This window comes from Carassius carassius, chromosome 19 (assembly GCF_963082965.1).
Source record: "Carassius carassius chromosome 19, fCarCar2.1, whole genome shotgun sequence".
Classification (NCBI taxonomy): Eukaryota; Metazoa; Chordata; class Actinopteri; order Cypriniformes; family Cyprinidae; genus Carassius; species Carassius carassius.
The window spans coordinates 26,496,081-26,518,266 of NC_081773.1; the positions used below are offsets into that span (position 1 = coordinate 26,496,081).

The 22,186-nt window shown below is 35.1% G+C and overlaps 1 protein-coding gene across 2 annotated transcripts in view; it reads right to left on the reverse strand.

The window, feature by feature from the left end:
• Window positions 1-12,644, reverse strand: part of LOC132095482 (dual specificity calcium/calmodulin-dependent 3',5'-cyclic nucleotide phosphodiesterase 1A-like) — a 66,774-nt gene extending 54,130 nt beyond the window's left edge. Inside the window, exons 1-3 of one of the 2 annotated variants that reach the window (XM_059500531.1) lie at window positions 12,213-12,644; window positions 11,664-11,794; window positions 9,941-9,967 (exon numbers count right to left, since the gene is read on the reverse strand). In XM_059500531.1, coding sequence (XP_059356514.1) covers window positions 9,941-9,967; window positions 11,664-11,761 — 125 coding nt within the window. In that variant the 5' untranslated portion in view covers window positions 11,762-11,794; window positions 12,213-12,644. Of the gene's footprint in view, window positions 1-9,940; window positions 9,968-11,663; window positions 12,153-12,212 lie in introns of those variants that run through there. The other variant, XM_059500530.1, reaches the window with a different exon arrangement.
• Between the last annotated feature and the right edge of the window lie 9,542 nt (window positions 12,645-22,186).

Below are 22,186 nucleotides of genomic sequence, written 5' to 3' on the forward strand. Positions count from 1 at the left end.
TTCTATGGGAGATTTCTCAGTGCTCTACTTCATATGTGTCATAATCACAGAAGCTTGCGACCTCCCACACAAAACGGCTGAAGTGTGACTACTTCCACTGCTGGCTTCCAAGTTTCAGATTTCCTGTGGCTACAGATATGTAAAACCTGCAAGAAAATGGAAGTTCAGATCACAACTATAACAATAAGGACACAGAGGAACGATACTGCTAGAATCCCTTTCAAAAATATTTTTCATTCAGCTGATGAAAAATATAAAAACATTGATCGCCGAAACAGAACCCATCCTGCATTAAAGAGCTCAAGCATTTAACCACTGTGCTGTGCTGAAATTTACCCTAATTTAGTGTCCCCAGTCAGAAATGACATCCTTTTAAAACTGCATGTAAATCACACATTATGCTAAATTGTCACCAAATCTCGGATTCTGTCATTTTGTCAACTTGTTTTCTTATTCACAGGTTTTGCATTTCTCTTTGGAGATGATGATCATAGATTTCATTCATGTGAGTTTATGCACCTCAGTTTTTGAGTGAAAAAATATATATATATATATATATATATATATTATTGTTGGATAATTTTGGCAATGTTCACTTAAAAACTGAGATGCATAAGCTCAGACCAATTAGGCCTATGACCAATCAGTTTCAAAAAGAAACACGAAACCAGTGCAAACTGAAAGAGAACATGTTGATAAAAAGATTCTATCCAGTATAATATCACAACAAAGGAAATTTCTAAGCAATGTTTTGTAAGCTGGACAGAAGTGTGACAAGAAAAAATTCACAAAACATACAAAAATTATCACACTTTTAAAAAGTTGGTATGCCCTGTGTGAGAACGGCCAGTACATTTTAGTCCAATGTGATAACATTAAAAGAATCTCATGATCAAAATGACTGGAACACAACATGGCAGACAAAAAAAAACAGTGTTGCACTTTATGTGAAAATAAATGGCAGAACTGTACTAGTGGGGCAGTGGAGCACAAAGCTGTAAGTTTGAGACAGCAAGACGTTGGATTAATTAGCACGCACAGGCTAACATGCTGATAATTAGCTTGTCTGCAGTGCATTCTGTAAAGACTGAGCCTTGACTGAAAGCCCTTGGGAAGCATGAGTCATTCCCTGCAGGAGGCTGAGGAAAACATCACTCAGACCCCTTTTACATCGCTCGTGCCATTATGAGGCTAAAGAGTGTGTTGCTCGTGGTAACCGCCCTTTTGATGAAATTCCTTAGATGATGATATTATGAGAATTTATTTGACATTTCAAGTAAGCATGGAACTTCTTATTAAAAAACCTTCACGCACATAAAATAAAATCATTTCTGCAGTTGAAAGTGGCACTAAATGCAACATACAGATGATGTGAAGACTGTTCAGATTGTGTTTTTCCGTGCAAATGGCCTTGATGGCTTTTGACTGAACATTTGATTATTTTATATCAAAGTGAGGTAATATCAGCTGCTGGTTCTTGAATATTAAAACACACAAACATCATTCAAACAGCCTTTTGATCTTAATAGGTTTTGAACTTAAATTAAAAATTGCCATTGCTTCCCACAGGGATGAAAAGTCATAACTCGGATTTCTTTGTTTGTCCTAGACAGCAAATGGAGACTATACTTTTTCTTTTAGTGTTCAGATGTTACTTCTTTAGAGTTTCAGAAGAGATATCAACAATGGCTCAAACTGTTCGGATGTCAGATGTTCAGACTTCTCAATATAAACTCAAACATTTTTTATTAAAGGACCAAGTAATATCTCAGAAATAGTCAATTTTTTCCTCCTATAAATTTAAGGACAAAGTTGACCTGGGAACTCTATTAAAGACATATTTTACACAAACATTTTTATTTTGTCATCATGTGCTGACATTTGTGTTGTTATAAAACCAAATTTTTCTACTTTTTTTTTCGTTCTCTGGTGATAAACAATAAATATTAAGTCCATATGACTCAATTCTACTGAAGTTATTTGATGTAATTTGCAAAACAACAATTTAAAGGGATAGTTCACTCAAAAATTTAAATTCTGTCATTTACTCACCCTCAGGTTGTTTCTTGTATAAATTTATCTCAGCTGTTGAGCACAAAATAAAATATTTAGAAGAATGTTGAAAATCCAGCAAATGATGGTAGCCATACTATGGGAGTCAATGGCTACCGTCAACTCTTGGGTTACACACATTCTTCAAAATATCTGTCAGCTGTCAAATCAAGCATGACAGCAATAATGATTCTGTCATGATGATTCTCTGTGATTTTACAATGGTAGTAAACATTGTAATGTTAATGTGTTTGGTTTTGGCGAATAGATCTGCTATGTTGCTGCTGAGGCGACAGAGCAGGTACCGAGACATGCTACTGCCAAGACATTCAAAAACAAGGTGCTGAGAACACAGAAGAAATACTGCTGCTGCACATATAAGATATATAATATAACCTCATATATAACATGCATGAAATTACCCCATAGCAGATCTATACAGATGGAGCTGGGGAAGGTGGAGAGTTTCTGAAGTGTCACTGCAAGTGCTACAGCAAGCATTAGCTAGATGAGTATTTGAATTTTGAGCAACAAGCTCATTGGCTGCTGATGCAAAAAGAAACCAATCAGCTGCGCCATGTGAATAATGATGTCATTATGTCAGATCGGAATGGATTACACATGGCTTCTTTAATCCTTTTCAATGCATTTTCATAAATAACCTTCCAGGTTTTTATTCAAAAACTCAACTTTTGAAAGAAAGTCATATTGATTTGGAAAAGCATGAAGTCTTGTGAGCTATGAATAAGCCACCACTGAGAAATGCAATTTTCCCCCTGGATTGAGTATCTCTTTTCTCTCTCTCTCTCTCTCTCTCTCTCTCTCTCTCTCTCTCTCTCTCTCTCTCTCTCTCTCTCTCTCTCTCTCTCTCTCTCTCTCTCTCTCTCTCTCTCTCTCTCTCTCTCTCTCTCTCTCTCTCTCTCTCTCTCTCTCTCTCTCTCTCTCTCTCTCTCTTTAGCTGCTCAGGTCGGCTTAGTCACACTGAAATTCCCACAGTACCATTTCTAAGCCTTGTGTTCTTTTATTCTTGACAGACTTGTCAAAAAAAAAAAAAAAACTTGAATTTAGCTCTGAAAATTTTAGATGATGTCATGGAGAGAATCAAAACAATTTCGCATTTAATTGCTGAAGACATTTTGTTTGTTTTATTGTTTTTTTTCATAGCCAGGCAAAGCAGTTTTCTCCCGATCTAAAACTGATAAAGCAATCATAATTTAACCTTATAGCCTCACACTGTGATTCATGTTGCTATAGCAACCATCATACGTGAGCACGGAGTGGATAGTGCTGATATCAAGAATAAATGGATTTTTGTTCTGTTTTCTGTTCACTTCTGTTTCTTTTATCACTCATAGCCAGCTTTTTTTGCTTTGAAGCTTTACACTGATAGCAAGTGATAAAATAATTGAGAAGGGACGGTTGGCATTTTCACTTTTTGATAGGTGCTCTCAACATATTGATGACAAACAGTATTGTCATGAAAGCACTTCCTTTATTCTTCCACAATCACACAGAAAGAGCCTCTTTTAGAAAGCAAGGATTTTGTTGTTTGCCAAAATCATTAGAGGCCTCGACCATTCACTGATTGAATGTGAGAAAATGGTAATTGCATTGCTACACGTTCATTTTCAGGCAAAATTGTTTGTCAGGGAGCCGATCTCCCTCCAGGTCATGATCGAATCAAGTCAAAGTCAGCCGGCCATATTTAAACAGTCAACATCAGGTGGACATAAAACAAAGCAAGAGAGGTTTCAAAAATTAGAAGAGAGAGATTTAAAAAGCAAGGACAAATTATGGTCTAAACTGCTCTAAATACAGCTGTAGATAGCTGTCGTACAGGATTATTGTTCTGGTGCACATATGGTGCAACGTTCTGGTATTCCAGTCCACTAAACAAATAGTTTAGCTGCCAGCTGAAGCCAATTCACACTGACAGCAATTTTAGCAATGGAGGATTGTGGACTTCCTTTTGAAACGTTATCACAAATGAGATACAAATAAATAAGGCATATTATTAGAATTTCAGAATGACTGTTTTCTATCTGATTATATTTTAAAATCTAATTTATTCCTGCGATGCAAAGCTGAGTTTTTTTTTCAGTCTTCAGTGTCACATGATCCTTGATGATATACTGATTTAGAAACATGCCTTCTTATTATTAATGTTGAAAACAGTTGTGCCGCTTAATATTTTTGTTGAAACCATGATACTTCAGGATTCTTTCATGAAAAATGTATTTCAAATAGATTATATACTGTATATATATATATATATATATATTTAAGTATTTAAGTATAAGTATTTACTGTCACTTTTATTGATTTATTGCATTATTGCATTATTGTTTCTTTCTTCAATAGATAAATAAAGAAATAAATCAATAAAGTAAATTAATTAATTCCTACTGACTCCAAACATTTGAATGGGAGTGTATATTATATTATACAGTATGTAAGAATAATTTTTCGGATACTTTGTTGCTGCAAGTTGCTGTCAGTGTAAATAAGGTATTAAAGTAATAATTCACACAAACAATTGAAGTTTTGTCATCATTTACTCACCCTTATGTTGTGAATCAATTTTTGTATGTAACACAAAGGGATAGATTTAACACAATCCTCTAATAATGAAAGTGGATGGGGATCAAGGGCAGCTGTGATCATTATTCACTTCGGAATGACGTAACAGTGAGTAAATGAAGACAGAAGCTCTTTTTTAATGAACTGTCTTCTTAAATAAATGTGCACTAATCCAAACATGGTTTTTAGCTTGCTTTAGTAAACACACAAAGTACAAAAGTAATGGCTCTCAAGTAAATCACAGATATGCATAGGAAGTGGATAAAATAAACTACAGCATTCATTCTCCCCACATGCAAGAGAGTGTGTGGCTTATTTCTGACAAGAAGCAGAAACAGACGCTCACTTCTGGCATGTTCATGGTCGCCTCTCTGACTTCTCCGAAACAACTGTAGATTAATAAGATACACGTTCCCAAATGAGCTCAAGTAACACAACCAAAGACCCTTAAGCCTTTTTGCTCACAGGATGCCGGTCTGTTTGTTAACATCTGCCAATTTCTGGACAGCTTGAACTGACTACAGATCCAGAGAACAGGAAACACTCAGTTGCCAGGAGACGTCACCAGAATGTTTTAGCAAATGCTGGAGAGATGGTACGAGGCCTGAGAGACAGGAACCTGTTGACAGGAAGCCCACACAACACAATGCAGAAATATCTGGAAGGTCTGTGCAGATGTCATATTTTCTTTCTCGCATTAGCAGCTAGTTTTAAAATACACACAGCATGATGATTGAAACACTAAACAATTTGCGCTTGTGGGCTCACTCTGCCATTGGCTTAATAAGTTGGACCATTTTAAATATCAAATAGACTTTAAATAGCCATAAATAGCCATCGTTTGCTACTTGCTAATCACAAGCAGGTGAATTTTTGAGCATTTGATCAGACAAAAGGTTGTAGTGCAAGATAAGCCAGCAATATATTCAGTCATGTTTCCCAGGAGAGAAAGACTTTACATTTCAAATATGCATACATGCTAAACATAAATTTTGTCAATGTTTATTAGTAAATTAGTGTACCTCAGAACTGACAGACACTGGCTAAAGTTGGTACTCATCCAGCAAACAAAAATATGCTCTGTGAACATTTGGCTAACATTCCGTTAGTCATGAAAGCAATATTTCTGAACATTATTCTCTGAATGGTAAAAATGTCCAGTTTATTGATTTTTTTCTTTGTTTCTCAATTATGCAAATGTTAAGAAAACATTCTATTTTATAAATTTGCTAATATTTTCAGAATGTTATTTAGAATTTTCTCTGAAATAATCAGTGACAATTAAGACACCCGTCCAACAAACATTTCAGAAAGAAAAAAAAACATGTTATTAAAATATCATTAAGAACATTATTAAAGACCGGATAACACTGAACAAACATTCTATTATCATCACTTGAAAAATGTTTGTTAAAAACTTTGAGAAAAACTTGGCAGAATGTTCAGTTAGCTGGGTATGATCTTTTGAAGTTTTTTTTAAAGTACGTTATGTGTACATGTGTACATGTTGACATTTTATCTATGAATTTTCTTTCCTTTCCTTTACTTTTTACCACTTACACAACAAAAACAAATGCAAATGCTGCACATTTTGTGTGGAATTGATGCTTTATCTATATTCGTCTCACAAGCCTGCATAGAGTCTTTTATACTTCAACAGCTGATGACAACACAGCAGGAAATTGTTGGATGGCTACTTGACACTCAGTGTACTATGCTTTATTCTTTTCTATTGTGTTTTCAGAGAAAGAGGGCTAACAAAACAATGCTCCTCACACATTTATATATACTCAACAGCCTTACAGACAGCGTTGCTCTAATGGAAAGGTCGGGATGAGCAAGCTTTTGGTGACTCTGAAGTGGTTTTGCTGTAGCTGAAACCAAGAATATAATAGTGTTTGAAAAGAAAATCTATGCAGTTGTTTTCATGTGTAAATAAGTTGACCCCACATTAATATAATGGTAACTTTGTCATTGTCAGTAAAAGACAAGGCTATTGAAAAAACATTGTATTTTTTTGTTGCAGATATACTATACAAGAACCATCTTAGGTTCCCCAAAGAACCTTTTAGAAATAATCTTTTTAGTAAGAAGCCACATAATGCATGTGAATATTTCAAATGAACTTTATTGGGACAGTTAAATGGGGGCCTCTAGTGGATACATGACTCATATCTTCTATATTTCCACAGATTTGTCTAAGAAACCTTCATTTTAACATCATCTAGAATTTAAATCAATATCATTTAGAGTTATTTAATCAATCAGACCACCATGCATTATTCATTACTGACAGCTTGCTGAACACCCAGTGCTTAAAACACTGCTGATATAATTAGTTGGATTGATTATCTTCTGCATTATAAGGTGTCTCAAGCTGTCACCTCACATTCTGTTTAAGTTCACACTACAGGAATAATTGTGGTTGAATATACCTCTCACACTACAAAACAACCACTTACAAAACTGGAGGTGCAATCTTATTTACAAATGAATCTCATGAATACATGTTAGTGTCATGTCATTTTAAAATGAATGGAAAAAAGAATTGGTTATTTTTACATAACATAAATTACGTTTTTTTTTTTCATTGTGGCATTATTTTCACAACAATTAAGACAATTTTCTAGGAAATTGTCATTATTATAATACATTTGGATAATTTACTTTTGAGTTATTTATTTACTTACTTGTTTCAACCCAGCTTTGAGTCCAATATGGACTAACCCAGCATTTAGGTTAAATTTCTACACTGAATTTTTAATCCAAAAGTTGGGTTAGTCCATATTTGACCCAAAGTTGGGTTAAAACCACCAAGTATTTTTAGAGTGTACCTACTAACAGTAATGTATATATTTTTATCACAATACATTTCATTTATTTATTCTGAGATTAAGAAAGAAACTGTCATAAAACAATGCACAGGTCATTTTACCTCTGATTTGATTATTTTTTTTTATCCCATTATTGTTAAAGCTGAATCTCATTATAAAAAAATAAATAAAATAAAAATATTAATGTAATATATATATATATATATATATATATATATATATATATATATATATATATATATATATATATATATATATATATATATATATATATATATATATATATATATGCTGTTCAAAAACATTTTTACCAACATAAATTCCACAATAAAGATACAAATAATATATCGTTTTTATTTTTCAACAGATTTTTTATATTATTATTCTCAATTCTAATTCTCATTATTAAACATTACAGTAATCCAACATTTATGCTGGTCAAATATATTTTAAGCAGCATAAATTCTGCAATATATTTAACAATAATATATAACTTTTTCCACAGCATATTTTTAAAACCTTTTTAACCCCATTATTCACAATGCTGATTCTCATAATTAAAAGCACTGTAATCCAATTCATATATTCATGCTGGTCAAATATATTTTAACCAGCATAAATTCCACCATGACATAATCAATAATATATAATTTGCTTTTTTTTTCACAACACATTTTTAAAAATATGCATTTAAGGGTGAAATAATGTAATACAAATTCCAATAGTTCTAAAGAAGGCTTTGTTGTCTTTAAGCGAAATGCATTTCTTATTTCTTTCTTTCGAATTGGGGATGAAATATCACCTGGACTTGTTCCTGACAGATTTTGAGAGGTTCACCCAATTACAGTAACCAATGTTTTCCACATAAACCTCTCCCAGCTTCGGGACATGACTGATTTTGACACATGAATTACCAATCGACTTTTGTTTCCTGAGGTGAATACTGATGCAGAGATGTTTTTGTCCTCTCCAGAGACACTGAAGTGCACACGCTGAGGTCCGCCTAACTGATAGTGGAGAGCTGTGCTTTGAAGGAAGGCCATTGTTTGAGTAGCACCTCTCAGTGTGCATTGCATAAATGTGGGGCTGTTACCGAGGGCAGGCGAGTGTTTAGCATCAGAGGCAGTAATGTGGGGGGGTGTGAGGGCCACTTCACCTGAACTAGACTGCTCTGATTGGCCTTCACATAAGAGCTTCCACACAGAGGTTTCCACACAGAGGGACAGTGAAGGCATCAGGGCTCTTCAGAGTCAGTGATGCTTTTTGTGTCAGAGAAAATGCATTGGCACTTGTTTGATGTATGCACTACATCTGTATACTTTGAATGCTTTGACATGTAATATTAATTCATGATTATGCGGTTATTGTGCACTTAATATGTGTCTATCAATTTGCTGCATCATTTGCAAGGCAGGAATCATTTAAGTCAAGTCTCCATCTCAAGTTATTGTAGAACGCTGCCTTAGAAGGCATCTGCCTATGCATTAAGACGAGACTGATCACAATTCAATATTCATATAGATACAGTAAGGAAGAGTGTTCTACTTAAAAATAAAGATTCTAAAAAGTGCTTTTTGCAGTTATGCCATAAAAGAACCATTTGCTTCCCTTTTCAGTGAACAGCTCTTAAAAGCATAATTTTAATAATCTAAAAAAAAAACACTATAAAGAACATTTTGTGCAATGAAAAGGTTCCATGGATGTTAAAGGCTCTTTGTGGAACCACAGATTCCAATAAAAAAAGCTTTATTTTTAGGAGTGTATCAATGTTCTATGAAAGCTTACAGTTTACAAAAGCACACCCAAAGCTAACATTATCCACTAAACAGTTCGAATAAAGTCTGTATGTTAAATGGTTTGGGCTGAATCAATAGCACAAGTTCAATACTTAATGTCAGGGCTTTAGAACAAACCTTAAGCAGAATGTTTGAGGAATATCAATACAGAGCTGCCATGCAAGCGTTGCAATAATCTCTTCAGCGTTCCATTCCAGAGCTGCCCCACTTCTGTAATCCGTACATCATAAGACAGCATCAGACAGCGAGTGCAGTTTGTATTGTGTGGGCTGTCATACAGGGAAATGGAAGAACACCAGTGTCCCGTTCCTGGTTGATGTTTTGTCTGGATCGAGATGCTTAGCAGTTTAATAATGCCTAATTACAGAGACTGTCTCCTTGGAGCACCATGTTCATTGGCACAGGTGAAAGAGTTGGATTGTATTGTCAATATCTCTCCAGCTCCTTGATCGGCCTATTTAATCGTGATTTTAGCTGCAATCTTCACTTTAGCACGCCAGATCTTTACCCATTACGCAACCCCCACACTATGGAGGTGGCAATGAAACCATTAGTGACCCAGCTGGAGTGATAAGATTGCGGTTAGATTCATCTAGCCTGCATTACTTGTCATGCGTGAAATGTTCATTTGGTCCAATGAATTGCTGTGACACAAATAGAAACCAACTTTGGACTTACCTTTGAGATGTGCTTTTGTACTTCTGCCTGTAAGACAAAAAAATGGAAGCACATTAGCTTGCAGCCATAATGAGCACATGCCATGGGAGAAAGTTGTTTTACGTATGTAAAAGTCAGGACTGACAAGAACAGCATGCTCTGTTTCCAGTGTGAACAAAGCCAGGATCTCAAGGAATTCTCACTTTCCCGCTGCAGTGAATTAGTCATCGTATGAAGCTGCTGCTATCTGATGCAACTGAAAATCTAGAGCTCTTGCTGAGCATAGACGCATTGGAACATATTGCAAATCATTAGCTAATATATTTCATAATATATCAAACTGCCTACATAATTCATTTTGATTTTGATTGTGTTTATTCCAACTAGGAGATTCTGAGGAACAACTGTGGCCTGGATACTGAGCAGGAGGGACGTTTCAACACATCCCAAAACAACATTGTCCACCTCAGATGGGATGATTGGAAGAGCGCGATCAGTCTATAGGGGTAGGTGGAGCTCACCAAAGAGGCTCAGATGAGCTTTGCATGGAGGTGAAAGGATCTAGACTGGTTTAAATCCAGGGATCAGCCATTCAGTGACTTCCACAAATTTCCTTCTATTGTGGGTCATAATGTCTGATTAAATTGCCCTCCGCTTCAGCACCATTGCATTTAACATCAGACTGGAGGTTTTGTTTTTAGCAGCGACTAGAGCAACAGGTCATTTTATGGTGGAAAATGAATTTATTGCCATAATAAAAATAAATGAATATTGTACATCATTCATACTAAATAAAGAGTCAAGAGAATATAATTTTTTTTATTGTTTTGGATATAAAGCAGGGCAATTATTGTTAACTAAAACCAGAAGAAAAAAAACATTAACTGAAAAACTTAATTAAAAATAAATATATAACAATTATAAACATTAACTGAAAAACGTACATATAAAAAAAAATCAAGCTTATTTGAGCTAGTTGTCAATGCAACATAAAATTACAATAAAATAAATTATGTAAAATTAAAATAACATTGATAAAGATATTAGATCAAATCTAATTTAAAATATTAAAATTGTTTAACAGTATATAAATAATATTAAAATAGCACTCAAGTTTGATTCATTGTTGAATAATACGCTGAAATGCTTAGTTAATATTAAATTAATTTTAATTCAGTTGCACATCAATTAATCATACTTAAAATATTTTGTAGTTTTATGCAAGGGTATATCCTTTTAAATTTTACATTTAATCATTTAGCAGACACTTTTATCCAAAGTGACTTACAAATGAGGACAATATTTCTGTTTGTAGTATAAAGTGTGATAAATTATCTGTTATTATTTATTGTGGCTGAAAAATGCATTACACAACTGTAGTAACTACCGAGTTTGTGGTGAAATACAATGTTTAACATCTGCATTAAAAATTAAATCCACAAATGACGTTTGGATTGTTAAAGTTTTTCCACAAAAAGTCCCAATCCAAACACAATTGAATCTCAACACTTCAAGACTCAATTAATTAAGCAAAACTGTTAGCAGCAGCAAGTATGTGAACAACAACATTGTTTGATTAGGCTTGACAGTCTCATTAGTATTACATTCACACACTTGCTGCCCCAAGAGTCAAGATTCACCCACTCCAAGAATCACAGCGTGCAGTGAACACAACCACACCGCTCTGCCGTGCAGGAATCAAACCGAGTGCTGACGAAAGAGTATGAAACAAAGAAGCACTTACATTCCTTTCAGCCTAATCCACATCTTCTCCGTCTGGTCACACTTGGAGTACTTCAAGGAGTTCTCCAGTCCGTCCGTGTCGTTGGAAAGAGCATCCATGGTTTGCACAAACGCGCGAGCGTGTGGAGTGATCTAAGATGCAGAGGGATACGCAGGTATGCGATTCAACACGTGTAGCGCAGAGATCAGGGTCTTAAAAGCATCTCGGGCAGTTTTAATGACAAACGTCTCCCAGAGGGTCCTGCTCGCAGCTCCAGTGTGCATCAGCCCGTTGAAGTGAGTGTCAGCACGCAGACCTGTCTCTCTGCTATGCACTGAGGGAACGCTGTCACACACACACAACCACACGCACGTCACATGAATGTTTCTCTCTCTCTCTCGCTTGCTCTTGCTCTCCCACTGACCGGAAAAGCAGCACTGTGTCTAAACATCTCACCCTCTCACTCTTTTACCCTGTTATTCTCAGCCTTTCACCCTGTGCTGCTTCCTTTTGGCATCTCTAATCTCACGCATTTATACACACACACACCTCATGTACCGAAACGGGCACCTGTGTCAATGGAATCCGCTGGCTGGAGACAGAACGGCGCAGGCAGAGCAGCGCTTTCCCCCTCCTCTTCAACACCAGGGAGAAGGAGAGAGAATGTTCTCCTCACATCCTCTCCAGCATCATCATCATCATCACCACCACCCGGCCGAGATTTACCTGTCTTCCCCCGACAGAAGAAGCCATCGCAAAGCCCTCGTACTTTAGCGTGCCTTCCCTCCCGTTAACCAGCTGAGCGATAAGCTCCCTCGGCAGCATCTCCTGGTCCCGGGCTGGCGTTTTAATGAAATTAACCTGCGCGCTATCGTCCCGCGCCCGTCTCGCGCCTGGCAGCCTAGTTTCAACGCATTCTAATCCCCTCATTCCAGCGCAGCTGCAAGAAGCAGCGTGCTAATAAAAAAATTTCATGATTGTTTGTGAAATACAAAAGGGCTGATTAGGCAGGCATGCACTCAGAGAGACCATGACGAGTTTCTTCGGCGAATAAAATTGAAGAGTACCTTGCCTAATATAGCAGCAACTCTATATCTCATTTCAGCAACTTAAGAAAGGAATTGAGGGATTTTTTGGTGTTGCTGCAGCCAGGCATGGTTGAATTTCATTCATTAGGGGGAAGGGCACATCATCTCCTGTCTACGGAGCATCCACGGCATGAATAGACTGAATCCTAATGATCCCTTCTTTGGGGTTACCGGTCTATTGGATTACACTCTACAATGTAAAACAGCTTAATCATTCCAGCATTAGCATAGGAACAAAAACACATTTTTCCCATTAGTTCATTTCATCACATAGGAATTCCTATGAAATTAGAAAAATCTGATTATTTTGGGGGGGGGGGGGGGGTTCACATAGAGGTGGTTCAGACAGTTGTCATGCCATAACAAAATAACCATGTTTTCGTTAAAACTGCATTAGGTGGAAAAATAGCCTCTTGTCTGTTTGCTATCTCATTTCTGTTTAATGAGATAGGATGTTTGTTGACTGTTGGGAGGTTGATTGAGCCGTTTGTTTCATATAAAGCAGTCCTGATAAATGGAAATGCATAAAATGGGACACTCTGTGTGTAAATAAAACATTATTCATATTCACTTTCAGCACTAAAATGGTGATTGATGAAAGGCGTTGCCATGGCAACACACACTGCCATACAAATGGATTTGGAGGGAATGATTACGATGGTGAAAGAATAACTTGAAGGTCTCATGGAGAGACAGATGCACAGACAGACAAACCGAGATGGAAAAGAGCTGCAACAAAGCCCCCAAATAACAACAGTGCTGCAGGGTTATCTATAAAGGTCAACTTATCCCGTATGATTGTTGTTATGATGACGTTGATTATCGACTCAAAAGAGCAAGTAGAACAAGAGGAAGAAGGTGCCGTTTGATTCAGCACATCAGGGAAGCTTTTGTGCTCGTCGGCTAGCGAACGATCAGTAAAGACTGTTCAGACATGATCACCTAAGAGGTTGTGGTTGTGACAAACACTTGCAGGACCTTCTGACATGTCGTACCACTGTGATTTGTGAGGAGTGCCGACGGTTAGACGGTGCACAGAACTCCATTAACCAAACATAATGGCCTAGCGAGCTGCCTTGCTGTCTACTGCCTTTTAAGGCAGCCTTCGAACTGACATGAAACCTCATAAGTGATTGATTAGGAACGCTCTACATACATGTATGAAACAATTCTATGTTATATCAACATTGCTTCTCCTGCAGAGCACATGGGAGACATTCAAGAGCTAGTGCTATGCAATGATATAGTCACACAATAAAATTGGTAAAATATGATATAGTCACATAAATATTGGGTAAAAAAAAACTTTTTTGTATTTAATGAATTATGTCTATATTATTTTTCTCATTTCGGCCACCATCTTTGATGTTTTTTATCAATGTAAATACATATAAATGTTATTTCAAAAATGTTATATAAATATTTTACAAATATTTACAAATTGGTTTGTTAACTGAAAAGCTGAAATAAAATACAATTAATAGAAATTAAACACGTAAAGTAGAAATGCTGAAATAAGTTTAAAAGTACTAATTAGTTGAATATTAATAAAGTACTGAAAATAATAATAAAAAATAATATAAAATAAATGATAGCTAAATAAAAAGCACATCATAAAAAGACTAAAACTAAAGCTTAAATATATACAGTGTATATATATATATATATATATATATATATATATATATTTATATATACAGTATATATGAAAATATAAAAACTAAAACTAATTAAAAATATTATTAAATACAAGTACAATAGTAATAAATACTATTCCCTTGAAATTGTAATTGCGATTATTAATTACGATTATCACAATTTACATTTAATGATGTGTATACCATTGTTTGATGCGACTGCATGCCAAATTTTTCTATGAAAATAAACAAGCTAAAAACATTAACTGAAAAACTGTTGGTGCTTGTATAGTATTAAGCCTCAAATGTCAGCTATACATCGGACTGGTTTCTTTAAATAAAAAAAGGGTAAAAATATGAATGGTATTATGTTATACTAAAACAATGGTAAACCCTTAAGATAACATGTAGAAAAAAAACATATCTTAAGCGTGCATAAGTGGACTTTGAACGATTAATTGCCACTTTGAATGATTATGTAATTGCGGCATCCATAATTGCAATCGCGATTAGAAATTCAATTAATTGTGCAGCTCTCCTGAGCAGGTATCAAAATATCATGGGATTGTCTTTTCTGCAAATTATACATGTGATGCTGCCTTATAATTTGGCCAACAAAAGGCATCTTAAGAGGCAGCATGATCTTGCTACCTATGAAGACTGGTCAGGAACATGGCCACTGTTTTGATGAACTCTTATGTTTCAGATATCATCACTCTTGCATTCATGGCTTTATTCTGTGGCAGAAGCACACATCTGATACGGGGGTGGATGCGGGTCACGTGTTCATGCATGTAAACAGCCATCATTCAAGTGTGTTAATAGCTGCCGCATTATCTGAAACGCCAAACCTTCACTTTTATACAATGACAAGCTCCAGCCTCCAGAATATTGGCGTGAATCTCACTAAACCTGTCCAGCTCATATTTCATCTCAAGATCAAAACAAATGAAAAATAAAGTATATTATGTGTAGAGGAAACCGATCTTTAGGTGTATATATATATAGCATATGTTATTTAAATCGTAAAACATTCAAGTTACAGTATATATCAGGGTAGTATTGGTGCTCTGTTGCGCCAAGTTAAATTCAATTACATTAATCAAATGAATTAAATGAAAATGAGAAATGTTGCCTTGGCAAATAGCTGAAATTAAAAAAATATAGGCTATATATATATACATATACATATGCATATATATATATTTATTTATTTATTTTTATTTATTTATTTTTTTTACAGCTATTTTTTTTAATTTCAAGTAATGAAAATACTTTATGGTTTTAGTTTTAGTTAACTAAAATAACCCTAGATCTTACAATAGGGTTCACTTACTGCAACATACTTGCAACACAGTTTCATTCTGGATTGAAATGAGACTTGGGGATGTTGTAATTCACCAAGATTCACCCAATGACCCTGATTTGTCATTTACAAAAATTTGTTTTTAATCTTGACAGCTTTCGGTTCATGGACGGATGTGCAGCTTTGACGTCAGAGAAAAATCATCATCAGGCAGACAGGTTATTGTTATAATGGAAGAGTGGGTGTTTCATTTTAGTTGGGCCTCGTATTTAATTAGAGTTTTAAAACCCAAAAGCTTAGACAATGTTTATTTCCAAACCCAGACACCATGACATATGCTGCATAATACATTTGACACTTTAAACACATGGGCGGCTAATGTTTAATTCAAATAACTCCTGACAAGCTTGGCTTTTACAAACTTATGACAGTTTAAAACAGAAAATGCATTAGATTTCTTCAGACATGAGGAGTTTTTATACACGTGAGTGACAAAGAAAATGTGACATATGAATGCAGTCTTTGAACGATGTGAACAATGAATGACACTTTCCTGCACTGAAAATACAGTTTTTATTTATTTTATCATTCATTTTAATTACTGGTTTTATTAAATATGACAGGAAAACAAAGTAAGCTTGTTATAAGAACGTGACAGATGGCCAGATTCAATATCACATCCATAAGTGTTATTTTTTTAAAAACCAACAGGTTATTTTTTATTTATTATACACACACACACACACACACACACACACACACACACACACATATATATATATATATATATATATATATATATATATATATATATATATATATATATATATATATATATATATATATATATGTGTGTGGACATCTGTTTAGACTAATTCAATTTTACAACACATTCGACTGAAAATCAGTGTTGCTATTGTTAACTAAAACCAATTTTAAAAAATGTAATTTTCGATGATTGAAATAAATCTGAAATAAAATAAAATATTAATAAGGTGAAATAAAACTTAAAAGAATAACAAACATTTGGCAAATTACTGAAATAAGTTGAAGTCGAAGTACTAAAGAAAATATAAATATTATTAAAATTATAAAAATGACAAGCACAAAACAAACTTACCATTACTTAATCTAAAATGAAAAATAAAAATAAAATCTCATTTAAAATACTAATAATAAGACACTAAAATAAATATTGTAATATAAATAAATATAATAATATAAATAATATTAAAATAATGCTCTATAGTTCACTCCAGTAGAGTGTTCTGCAAACCTTAACAGCAGTAACTGAGGGGGCGGAGCTTAGCAACGAGTCAATTATGGACTATGGCAAAGAGACTATGACCTTCCTAACGGCTCAGTTAATAAATATTTAGGTTCATGCCTTATCAATCTTTAAAGCTATTTCCAAATTATGGTTTACATTACAAAAGGTTTGTACCTAGCTCTGTAATGATCAGAGGATAATTATGGATCCATCATGTGTGGTGTGTGAGTCCTCTTTCGTGGCATGTAGAACATTACAGAACATTCCGTTTTAATTACATTTACCAAAAAGGTCATTTAATTTCAATCAATACACAGGCCATTACAGCAAGAAAACCAGAGGGGAACCATCTCTAAAGATGTCAACATCAAACCGTTTAGACAGGATGTTTGTATATTCAGTTATACACGATCACACCCGCATGTGTGTAAAATTTAATGGAACAGGTCACCCCAAAATAAAAATAAATGAAAATGTACTCACCCTCAGGCCATCCAAGATGTAGATGAATTAGTTTCTTTATCAGAACAGATTTGGAGAAATTTAGTATTTCATCACTTGCTCAACAATGGATCATGTGCAGTGAATGGGTGCCGTCAGAATGAAAGTCCAAATAGCTGATAAAAACATCACAATAATCCACAAGTAATCAACACATCTCCAGTACATCAGTCAACATCTTGTGAGCAAAAAGTTGTGTGTTTGTAAGAAACAAATCCATCATTAAGATGTTTTTAATTTTATATCGTGGCTTCCGGTCCAGTCCACAATCCATAATAATGCTTCCTCCATTAAAATGCTTTTTTAGCAGTTCGGACTCTAATTCTGACGGCACCCATTCACTGCAGAGGATCCACTAGTGAGCAAATGATGCTATGCAAAATTTCTCCAAATCTGTTCTGATAAAGAAACAAACTCATCACGGATGGCCTGGAGGTGAGTACATTTTTCGCATATTTTCATTTTTTGGTGAACGATTCCTTTAAACCAAACAACATTTAAAGCAACCTGAACATTTTAAATCATTTAATCTCCCTAATGTCATTCCAAAAACATTATTTTTATTTGATATCCTGCCTAACGTCTCTTTTTGTACAGGAAGTCATTTAGAGTAGTTTTTCATGAAGGCAAATAAATTATGACAAAATGTAAATTTTGGATGAACAACTACTGAAATGCAGTACTGCTAATATTGTTTACTCTAATATGATCGATTGTTTCCTAAGTCACTTCAGATAAATGATTAATGTAAATTTAAAATAAATTAATGTAAATGTAGCATAAAAATGATCAATCTGGCCACTATTGGGAGAAGGCAACGATCATTAAGGCCAGTAATATGCAGTAAATCTCTTTCATAGTGTTCCAGCAGCAGGCACAGAGGAACTTTATAAGTCTATTCTCAGGAGACTAATAAAGCGATGATACTGATGATACATCTTTATTCCAACCGCCTAATGCAGAGGCCAAAGACTGTCACCATGGATACCTCACATGGAGACAGCAAGAGTGAAAAACAAATAGCCTGAATGTCATGAATGTGGGGGCATTTGGCAGGATCTCACGGGAGCGTGCAAATGACACGATCCGTACCGTGGCTTACAGGTGCAGTTTGAAGATGTAGAAAGCGTTAGAATGAAATCAATGGAAAACAAATTAAAGGCATCGGATCACAGACAACCAATGCATTCATTTGTTCACATACTGAAAGCAGCAGAGGAAGTGCAGAAGGTTATAATGACAGCTTCAAAGTTAAAGTTGTTTTCTTTCCATGGTTCCAGGGTCATGGCTGAAATGATGCACCGATGAACCTTGCGTTATTGTTAGATGCTTTTTTGTGTGTCACTCAGCAAATTCAAAGCATGTCTGATCTGCGTCACATTGAACAAGAGACAGCAAGACCCCACCTCTATCTCATTAGTTATTGATTGAGGCCCTCTTCCAAATGACACCTTAAACTTCTGGACTACTGCTGTCGATAAAAAAAAAAAAACTGATGCACAATAAAGTCTTTGTGATGATTTCTTCAAATGCCAAATGGCCATGACTATCTTGTCTCAGTTACATTAAACATACATTATGTGCATATGTACCCACTGATTTATATATTTGTGTGTGTGTGTGTGTGTGTGTGTGTGTGTGTGTGGGTATAAACAATTATTATTTATAAGTATAATCACATAATATAGAATTATTGTATTATTATATACAATATTGTTTATAATATATGTTATTGGTGATTAAAATATAATTACATATTTTTTATATAAAAAAAAAAAGTGTATACAATTTTAGAATTAGAGTACTGTATATGCATTTCGATAATAATAAGAGGTAAATATCTTTGAAGTCTTAAACCATAAGAGCTTAACAATTGATTTAATCTAAATAAGAGAAAATTTCTATAAATGTCTATAAAATACAAACAATAATTTATAATATATACATTTCAGGGCTATAAAATTTGTATAATAAGAGCTAAAAACCGAGTCCAAAATCATAACAACTTGACAGTTTAATCCAAATTAGTTATGATTTTACTGTTAATTAAACTATTAAATATAATTATGAATTTTTAATTGGAAAATATATTGGAATATATATTTTTGAGAACTATTAAACTTGGATAATGAGAGCAGCATTTTAAATTCTTACATCGTCACATCTTATCTTTTTTATTTCAGATGACAGAAAATGTCTTACTCTGCTGTTTATCAATACAAAATAATTAGTATAAATAATTATGCTTATTAAAACTATTGTGCATAAAATATATTTAGTAATTTATCATTATTATGTATTTCAGAGCTATAAAATTTCTTTTAAGTTTTCAATTATAAGAGTTTATTAAAATAAAATAAAAAATGTTTTATGTATTTGTATGTGTGTGTATATATTTTATATATATATACAGTACAGACCAAAAGTTTGGACACGCCTTCTCATTCAAAGAGTTTTCTTTATTTTCATGACTATGAAAATTGTAGATTCACACTGAAGGCATCAAAACTATGAATTAACACATGTGGAATTATATATGGAATTATATACATAACAAAAATATTGTGAAACAACTGAAAATATGTCATATTGTAGGTTCTTCAAAGTAGCCACCTTTTGCTTTGATTACTGCTTTGCACACTCTTGGCATTCTCTTGATGAGCTTCAAGAGGTAGTCACCTGAAATGGTCTTCCAACAGTCTTGAAGGAGTTCCCCGAGAGATGCTTAGCACTTGTTGGCCCTTTTGCCTTCTGTCTGCGGTCCAGCTCACCCCTAAACCATCTCGATTGGGTTCAGGTCCGGTGACTGTGGAGGCCAGGTCATCTGGCGCAGCACCCCATCACTCTCCTTCTTGGTCAAATGGCCCTTACGCAGCCTGGAGGTGTGTTTGGGGTCATTGTCCGGTTGAAAAATAAACTAAATGCAAACCGGATGGAATAGCATGCCGCTGCAAGATGCTGTGGTAGCCATGCTGGTTCAGTATGCCTTCAATTTTGAATAAATCCCCAAAAGTGTCACCAGCAAAGCACCCCCACACCATCACACCTCCTCCTCCATGCTTCACGGTGGGAACCAGGCATGTAGAGTCCATCCATTCACCTTTTCTGCGTCGCACAAAGACACGGTGGTTGGAACCAAAGATCTCAAATTTGGACTCATCAGACCAAGGCACAGTTTTCCACTGGTCTAATGTCCATTCCTTGTGTTCTTTAGCCCAAACAAGTCTCTTCTGCTTGTTGCCTTTCTTTAGCAGTGGTTTCCTAGCAGATATTCTACCATGAAGGCCTGATTCACACAGTCTCCTCTTAACAGTTGTTCTAGATATGTGTCTGCTGCTAGAACTCCGTGTGACATTGACCTGGTCTCTAATCTGAGCTGCTGTTAACCTGCGATTTCTGAGGCTGGTGACTCGGATGAACTTATCCTCCGCAGCAGAGGTGACTCTTGGTCTTCCTTTCCTGGGGCGGTCCGCATGTGAGCCAATTTCTTTGTAGCGCTTGATGGTTTTTGTGACTGCATTTGGGGACACTTTCAAAGTTTTCCCAATTTTTCGGACTGACTGACCTTCATTTCTTAAAGTAATGATGGCGACTCATTTTCCTGTACTTAGCTGTTTTTTTCTTGCCATAATACAAATTCTTTTTTTTTTTTTTAATCTCTTTATTGGAGGATCAAAGATGTAACATTTTACAGGAAGTAAAACAGGTCTCCAGTTTCATTTTATCTTAAACAACTAAAACATCCACAAACCCCCCACCCCCCACCCCCCCCCCCAAAAAAAAAAAAAAAAAAAAGATAATAGTAATAAAAAATTATATTTAACCACATTCTGGGAGAACAACTTTTTTTTTTTTTTTCCTCTTCCATTTCGTTTGTTACACAGTTCTTCAAAAGAGTTAAGGATTTACACTTTAAAAAAAACAAGCACAGACCTGCATACCCACATATCGAAAGCAGTTGGTTAGCAAGGCTTTAAACTTACACTTTCACAATTGTTGACCAGGCTACTCAGTTCCTACCCCATGAAAGTAGTTGACCACTGATTTGATTAACCCCCCCCCAAAAAAAATAAAAAGGTGTCTCATATTTCAGGCAATACCTTAAGACTCTCAAAATATGTCACAAAGGGCTGCCATTTTAAGTAAAATTTCTGAACTGACCCTTTCAGCATGAATTTAACTTTTTCTAGTTTAAGAAAAAATAAAACATCCCTTAACCATTCGGCCACCGCTGGTGGAGTAGCAGATGTCCAAACTAATAGGATTCTACGACGGGCAAGAAGTGATGTAAAAGCACTGATGTCCGATTGGTCCTGGGTTAAATTTAAGCTCTCATTTGAAATACCAAATATTGCAATCAGCGGACAGGGCTTAATTTGAATTTTTATGACTTCGGATAAAGTTTGAAAAACAGATGACCAGTATTGATTTAGATGGGGGCACAACCAAAAAGTGTGTGTTAAATCAGCTGGAGAGAGGGAGCATCTATTACAACTCCCGTCCGTTCCTGGATATATAGCTGCTAACCTGGCCTTACTGAAATGAGCCCTATGCACTACTTTAAACTGAATGAGCCCCAAGCGTGCACAGGATGAAGATGAGTTAATCCTTTGTAGTGCATCCTCCCAGTGTCTGTCTGACAACTCAACCATCAACTCGCCTTCCCAACCGTTCTTAATTTTTGAAAGGTCATGATTTTTAAGAGACATTAGTTGAGAATATAACCGTGATATCAGTCCTTT